At 49.3% G+C, this 8,093-nt stretch overlaps 2 protein-coding genes across 5 annotated transcripts in view; one reads left to right on the forward strand and one right to left on the reverse strand.

The window, feature by feature from the left end:
* cep295 (centrosomal protein 295) overlaps positions 1-5,056 on the reverse strand; it is an 18,774-nt gene extending 13,718 nt beyond the window's left edge. For all 4 annotated transcript variants that reach the window (XM_016503287.1, XM_016503288.1, XM_016503286.1 and 1 more), the window contains exons 1-6: positions 4,833-5,056; positions 4,413-4,613; positions 3,883-4,007; positions 3,704-3,797; positions 3,509-3,625; positions 2,812-2,952 (exon numbers count right to left, since the gene is read on the reverse strand). In XM_016503287.1, the coding sequence (XP_016358773.1) occupies positions 2,812-2,952; positions 3,509-3,625; positions 3,704-3,797; positions 3,883-4,007; positions 4,413-4,613; positions 4,833-4,928 (774 nt within the window). In that variant the 5' untranslated portion in view covers positions 4,929-5,056. The remainder of the gene's footprint in view (positions 1-2,811; positions 2,953-3,508; positions 3,626-3,703; positions 3,798-3,882; positions 4,008-4,412; positions 4,614-4,832) is intronic.
* A 478-nt stretch (positions 5,057-5,534) lies between these two features.
* med17 (mediator complex subunit 17) overlaps positions 5,535-8,093 on the forward strand; it is a 6,863-nt gene continuing 4,304 nt past the window's right edge. Inside the window, exons 1-7 of the mRNA XM_016503276.1 lie at positions 5,535-5,591; positions 6,115-6,292; positions 6,369-6,532; positions 6,597-6,816; positions 6,898-7,034; positions 7,125-7,206; positions 7,816-7,968. Of these exons, the coding sequence (XP_016358762.1) occupies positions 5,535-5,591; positions 6,115-6,292; positions 6,369-6,532; positions 6,597-6,816; positions 6,898-7,034; positions 7,125-7,206; positions 7,816-7,968 (991 nt within the window). The remainder of the gene's footprint in view (positions 5,592-6,114; positions 6,293-6,368; positions 6,533-6,596; positions 6,817-6,897; positions 7,035-7,124; positions 7,207-7,815; positions 7,969-8,093) is intronic.

Here is an 8,093-nt window from a genome sequence, read left to right on the forward strand (position 1 = left end):
CACAGAGAGAGACAGAGAGAGAGAGAGACAGAGAGAGAGAGAGAGACAGAGAGAGAGAGACAGACACAGAGAGAGACAGACAGACACACAGAGAGACAGACAGACAGACAGACAGAGACAGACACAGACAGAGACAGACAGAGACAGACAGACAGACAGACAGAGACAGACACAGACAGAGACAGACAGAGACAGACAGACAGACAGACAGAGACAGACACAGACAGAGACAGACAGAGACAGACAGACAGACAGACAGAGACAGACACAGACAGAGACAGACAGAGACAGACAGACAGACAGACAGAGACAGACACAGACAGAGACAGACAGAGACAGACAGACAGACAGACAGAGACAGACACAGACAGAGACAGACAGAGACAGACAGACAGACAGACAGAGACAGACACAGACAGAGACAGACAGAGACAGACAGACAGACAGACAGAGACAGACACAGACAGAGACAGACAGAGACAGACAGACAGACAGACAGAGACAGACACAGACAGAGACAGACAGAGACAGACAGACAGACAGACAGAGACAGACACAGACAGAGACAGACAGAGACAGACAGACAGACAGACAGAGACAGACACAGACAGAGACAGACAGAGACAGACAGACAGACAGACAGAGACAGACACAGACAGAGACAGACAGAGACAGACAGACAGACAGACAGAGACAGACACAGACAGAGACAGACAGAGACAGACAGACAGACAGACAGAGACAGACACAGACAGAGACAGACAGAGACAGACAGACAGACAGACAGAGACAGACACAGACAGAGACAGACAGAGACAGACAGACAGACAGACAGAGACAGACACAGACAGAGACAGACAGAGACAGACAGACAGACAGACAGAGACAGACACAGACAGAGACAGACAGAGACAGACAGACAGACAGACAGAGACAGACACAGACAGAGACAGACAGAGACAGACAGACAGACAGACAGAGACAGACACAGACAGAGACAGACAGAGACAGACAGACAGACAGACAGAGACAGACACAGACAGAGACAGACAGAGACAGACAGACAGACAGACAGAGACAGACACAGACAGAGACAGACAGAGACAGACAGACAGACAGACAGAGACAGACACAGACAGAGACAGACAGAGACAGACAGACAGACAGACAGAGACAGACACAGACAGAGACAGACAGAGACAGACAGACAGACAGACAGAGACAGACACAGACAGAGACAGACAGAGACAGACAGACAGACAGACAGAGACAGACACAGACAGAGACAGACAGAGACAGACAGACAGACAGACAGAGACAGACACAGACAGAGACAGACAGAGACAGACAGACAGACAGACAGAGACAGACACAGACAGAGACAGACAGAGACAGACAGACAGACAGACAGAGACAGACACAGACAGAGACAGACAGAGACAGACAGACAGACAGACAGAGACAGACACAGACAGAGACAGACAGAGACAGACAGACAGACAGACAGAGACAGACACAGACAGAGACAGACAGAGACAGACAGACAGACAGACAGAGACAGACACAGACAGAGACAGACAGAGACAGACAGACAGACAGACAGAGACAGACACAGACAGAGACAGACAGAGACAGACAGACAGACAGACAGAGACAGACACAGACAGAGACAGACAGAGACAGACAGACAGACAGACAGAGACAGACACAGACAGAGACAGACAGAGACAGACAGACAGACAGACAGAGACAGACACAGACAGAGACAGACAGAGACAGACAGACAGACAGACAGAGACAGACACAGACAGAGACAGACAGAGACAGACAGACAGACAGACAGAGACAGACACAGACAGAGACAGACAGAGACAGACAGACAGACAGACAGAGACAGACACAGACAGAGACAGACAGAGACAGACAGACAGACAGACAGAGACAGACACAGACAGAGACAGACAGAGACAGACAGACAGACAGACAGAGACAGACACAGACAGAGACAGACAGAGACAGACAGACAGACAGACAGAGACAGACACAGACAGAGACAGACAGAGACAGACAGACAGACAGACAGAGACAGACACAGACAGAGACAGACAGAGACAGACAGACAGACAGACAGAGACAGACACAGACAGAGACAGACAGAGACAGACAGACAGACAGACAGAGACAGACACAGACAGAGACAGACAGAGACAGACAGACAGACAGACAGAGACAGACACAGACAGAGACAGACAGAGACAGACAGACAGACAGACAGAGACAGACACAGACAGAGACAGACAGAGACAGACAGACAGACAGACAGAGACAGACACAGACAGAGACAGACAGAGACAGACAGACAGACAGACAGAGACAGACACAGACAGAGACAGACAGAGACAGACAGACAGACAGACAGAGACAGACACAGACAGAGACAGACAGAGACAGACAGACAGACAGACAGAGACAGACACAGACAGAGACAGACAGAGACAGACAGACAGACAGACAGAGACAGACACAGACAGAGACAGACAGAGACAGACAGACAGACAGACAGAGACAGACACAGACAGAGACAGACAGACACACACACATAGACACACACACACACACACACACACAGACACACACACACATAGACACACACACAGACAGACACACAGACACAGACAGACAGACAGACAAACAGACACACACACAGACAGACACACAGACACACAGAGACACAGAGACACACGGGGCAGAGACACGTCAGAGTCCTCAAACACTCACGACTGCATCCTGAATCCACACAGACGACTCTACCTGCGTGTGCTGCTCTCTCCGCAGCGCGTGGTTTCCTCTCAGTCGAGCTTTCTCCAGCCGCTCCTGCCTGTCACGAGCTTCCTCTCGCCGCAACTCCTCCAAACGCTGGATCTCCAGCGCTGCGGCCTGTTGAGCGCTCAGCTGAGCCACACAAAACCAGCGCTCCCGTTACAACAGCACTGATCAATACGAGTAAGAGCAACATGAGAAAAGCTTGAGGGAATATTCAACACAAGTTCAATTTTAGTTTTGAATGTTACTTAAATTTGTCCCTCCTTTTCTTAAAAAACAAAAAAAGCACAAATCAGTGAGGCACTTATAATGGAAGTCACTGTGGATGATCTGAAAATGTTATCATACTGACCTTTTCAATAGCAGCCACAAGACATTGAGTGTTAAAATTATGTTAACCAACCTTTAGTGTGAAGATCCTTTTAATAACCGTTTATGATAATGTACTGCTATTTTGGGGCACATAAATGAATAAAACATCTTCCTTGCATCTAGATCATCTTTAACTAGATTTTACTGTAGTTTAATCCTTGCATTAAACATTTAGAATCTACCTCAATCAGAGATAATGCTCTGCTATAATGCTATATTGAGAAATATACTGAACATAAAAGCTCAAAAACACCAAGTATATTTTTCTTTCATGTCATAACCTCACGTCTGTGGGCACTGCTCATGCATGTACCTGCTGCTCGGTGTCGGTCTCTCTGTCCACAGCGGTTTGTGTCATGTGACAGTGTGTGAGAGAGAAACGCTCTGCTGCTGCACACTTGAGTGGACGCGGCGTCTTCTTCCCGATGCTCTGAGAGAGGAAGCATTACAGTAATGACGTGTGGCGTGCTCTGCAACAGCTGATCGTGTAGAGGAGAGCAGGCTGTACCTGCACTGGGTCTGGAGGAGGCGCCGGCAGACTGGCCACTCTCTCAGCTCTCCTCTTCTCCTCCAGCAGAGCTTTCCTCCGTGCTTCAGCATGCCTGTTACCACAATCAACTACAGCTTACACGTGATCATGACAGCTACGTGTGCAAACCCAGAGCATGAATAGAAATGTGTGCAGACCGGCGCTGCTGCTGCTCTTCCTCATGTCTGCGGGTGCTGAGCTCTCTCAGAGCCTCCCGATGTCTCTCCTCCGCACGCTCCTGCCTCTCCACACTCCTCTGAGCCAGCGCCTCCAGATCAGGCTCCTACACACACACAAACAACACCGCTTAAAGGACAGTTCACCGAAAACAGGTGATCTGCAGTGAATGGGTGCCGTCAGAATAAGAGTCCAAACAGCTGATAAAAACATCTTATTTGTTTCTTTCAAACACGCAGCTTTTCTGGAGTGCTGTGGATTATTGTGATGTTTTTATCAGCTGTTTGGACTCTCATTCTGACGGCACCCATTCACTGCAGAGCATCCATTGCTGAGACACTGATGCAGTGCTACATTTCTCCAAACCTGATGAAGAAACAAACTCATCCGCATCTCGGACGGCCTGAGGGTGAGCACATGTTTGGGTGAACTATTCCTCTAAAGGAACTGACTAAAACAGACAGACTCTTCAGGTGTCCCCGACCACTCTGATGTCCACTGGCTCACTCACATTCTCCCGAGCGCTGCGGTGTCCGTGTCCGACAGATCTCAGGCTGTGCTGGTAGTGTGTGGATAAGGCCTGCAGTCTGAGCATCTGCTGCTGCTGCCACTGGAGCTGCAGGGAGTCTGCGAGCGTCTGCATCTGCTGCTGTCTGCGCTCCTGCACCTGCGTGCGCACCTGCCGCGCGATGAAGCGCTCCTGCTCGCGCACCTACACACACACACACACGCACGCACGCACGCACGCACACACACACACACACACACACACACTTCAAGCCTCGCGGTCGTCTTTAGCAGAGCCGAGGAGTTTATTTAAAGGTCGTTAGTCATGGCTCCCTGCACACAGGAGTGTGAAAGCCAAGGCAGCAGTCGCTGAAACAGTAAATAAACGAGAAGCAGCTAACACTACACCGCAGTATTCTCTGACCTGCTGTAGACGCAGTTTCCTCCTCCTGTGCAGCTCGTCTCTCTCCAGCTGCGCCTCCTCGTTCGGACTGGGCCTCAGACTCACTCGTCCCCTCATCTCTTCATCTCTTCGCACACACAGCTCTTCTGTCGGACAGAATCAGCGCTCAGGCGGAGGACAGGCTTGTTTGATCGACTCCTTGTCAACAAACTCCAACGGCTCTTTCAAAGCCGCGTCACTTCCGCTATTTAAACCGCCCTCGGAACGGCGAGCGTTGTTGGCTTGAATTATTTATTTATTCACGAAACATACAGCAAAAATTAATGCGTACGAGGGAGATAAAGTGCAACTGTTATTGTAAATATAAAAAAACACTATTTCCTAAAACTCGTTTCAACTTTGACCCCCGCCCAGTGTTGCCAGGTCCGCGGGTTTCCCGCAAAATTAGGCTACTTTAGCACTTTAGCCGCGGGTTGAAATGACCCCAATAACGTGATATTTATCCCCTCGAATGTGAATTTTACCAGGGGAAGGAAAACGTGTATTTTACCCCCCGAAACGCGATTGGGATAGTTTTGAGTAGCAATTGTGAGAGTTTTGTAGAGAAAACCTGGCAACCCTGCCCCCGCCAAGCCTCGCGAGATTTGAGCAAGCTCTCGTTTGTCCAGCAGTGCTCAAGAATCACAAACACAGAGAAAGAAACAGATCACTTCAGATGTAAGTATGCGGCTTCACATCTCATCTCTGACCGGCCTGAGTGCTTCCTCCGTCGCTGCAGCAGCTCACACAGAGCGGTTCTGTGTGTTTTACTCTAAACTAGAGTCTAGATCACATCTCTGCAGGTCTTAGATGTCCTTTCCACAAATTAAAGCCTTAAATCAGTTCAGAAAGTCTTCATTCATTAAGTCATGGCATTAAATGTTGCATGCGCTACAGAAATGAATATATGTGTCTGCATGTTTGTCTTGTTTTCTAATATAAATATCTACACATCCTTAACTCAAGATGCAAAATAAAGATTGGTCAGTAGGGAGATATATTTGTAAATGCTGAAGTGGTTACGATGTGTTCTCCTTAGACAAAGAGAACTTATAGATGTATTGTGTTCCCTTCAGTTTATTCCTTACACGTCTCTCTCTCTGTGTGTGTGTGTGTGTGTGTGTGTGTGTGTGTGCGCGCTTTGCACGTGTGCGGCAGAACTGAAGATACGCTGTGCGAGATGCGCCTTGTGCGCGCGCTTCAGGTGTGAGTCAGACAGCAAGACGAGATGGCAAAGAGTTGTTTTCTGCAACTTATTGCACAGGTGCAGGAGGTGTCTCTGGACGGTCTGGAGACGTATGTCCCGCTGCTCTCCATGTCTCAGAACCTGGCCAAGCTGGCGCAGCGGATCGACTTCAACCAGAGCTCGGACTCAGACGAGGACGGGCCGGAGCGGGAGAGCCGGGAGCCGTGGGGCAAACCTGAGCCGGAGGAGGACGAGGGTAAGCTCGGAGATGTTTTCCTCTGTCACTGCGGCTCATTGATGATCGTGACTCAAGCACAGCTCTCTGCTGACAGGGACGGTGAAGTTCCAGCCCTCGCTGTGGCCGTGGGACTCGGTGAGGAACAACCTGCGCAGCGCTCTCACCGAGATGTGTGTGCTGCACGACGTGCTCAGCGTGCTCAAGGACAAGAAGTACATGGCACTCGACCCCGTGTCCCAGGACCCCGCTCTGACCAAGGTACACCTGTTGCGCTCCACCGGGCCGGGCTTAGTGCTCCTCGTGACGCGTCTGCTGTGTTCAGACCCCGCAGGTGTTCCAGCTCATCAGCAAGAAGAAGTCTCTGGCCACGGCGGCGCAGCTGCTGCTGAAAGGAGCCGAGAAACTCACCAAGTCTCTGGCGGAGAACCAGGAGCAGCGCAGACAGCGGGACTTCAACTCGGAGCTGCTGCGTCTGCGCTCTCAGTGGAAGCTGCGCAAGGTCGGGCACAAGATCCTGGGCGATCTGAGCTACCGCAGCGCCGGTAATGCAGCGCTCTCATCAGTGTGCTGACCTCTCTGATGTCTATGAAGTGTCTATGTTAACATGCGCTGTTGCTCTGCAGGGTCTCTGTTCCCCCATCACGGCACGTTTGAGGTCATCAAGAACACAGACATCGACCTGGATAAGAAAGTCCCTGACGATTACTGTCCGCTCAACGTGCAGATCCCCAGCGACCTGGAGGGGTCGGCGTATATTAAGGTAACATTCAGTTATCTATAACTCGCCTGTGAGCGCAGGCATCACGTGTTGTTTTCACCAGATGAACTGTGTGTGTGTGTGTTTCTCCAGGTGTCCATTCAGAAGCAGTCTGCTGATATCGGAGACCTCGGCACAGTCAGTCTCTTCAGAAGACAGCCCAAAGCCAAACCTGGTAAAGCCAGCTCGAGGCGCTGCTCTCAGACCATACTTACCTTTCTAGATAGAAGACTGATGGCTGAGAATACAGGCTTATTACGCATGGAATCGGTGTGGCCCATATAGAACATTTATGATTGTGAATATCAGAAGCATTTTCATTATTGCGATCAGTCACACAAGAATGATCATTCTGTCATCATTTACTCATCCTCATATTGTTCATATCTGTTTGTGGAACAGAAAAAGAGATGTTTTAGATAATAGACGTTACCAAGCAGTTTTAGTGACTGTTGACTTCCATTGTATGGACTTTTTTTTTCAGCTTTTCAGAATATCATCTTTTAGTCAGAGAGGTTTAGAGTGATATGATGGAGAGTAAATGATGACAAACTCTTCATTTCGTCATGCCAGTCGGACACTCCTCTGATTTAAAGCTCACTAGTATAATCAGTTTCATTCATTTCTGCAGTTCAGCCTGTTTTAGTAAATGGGGTTCAAAGTTCTGCTTCCTTCACCTTGTTTTGGGTTCATCTGAAGTGGGTTCATCTCAAATGCATGTTTTCTGCTCTGTTCGTCCAGCAGCAGCTCTGGTTTTCTGTCTCATCATGTGTTCCTCTCTCAGGCTCTCAGATGTGGCATTTGAAGCTGGAAGCGGCTCAGAATGTGCTGCTGTGTAAGGAGATCTTTGCTCAGCTCTCACGTGAAGCTGTTCAGATCAAATCACAGATTCCTCACATCGTCGTCAAGAACCAGATCATCTCTCAACCCTTTCCTGGTATTTACACTCATTCATTCTGCAGATGCTTTTATCCAAAGCCACTTATAAATGAGCAACATCACAAGCAATACTCACTCACACACAGACAGACACACACACACACACACACACACGCTCACAAA

Source organism: Sinocyclocheilus anshuiensis, unplaced genomic scaffold (assembly GCF_001515605.1).
Source record: "Sinocyclocheilus anshuiensis isolate Anshui unplaced genomic scaffold, SAMN03320099.WGS_v1.1 scaffold1570, whole genome shotgun sequence".
In the NCBI taxonomy this organism is placed as follows: Eukaryota; Metazoa; Chordata; class Actinopteri; order Cypriniformes; family Cyprinidae; genus Sinocyclocheilus; species Sinocyclocheilus anshuiensis.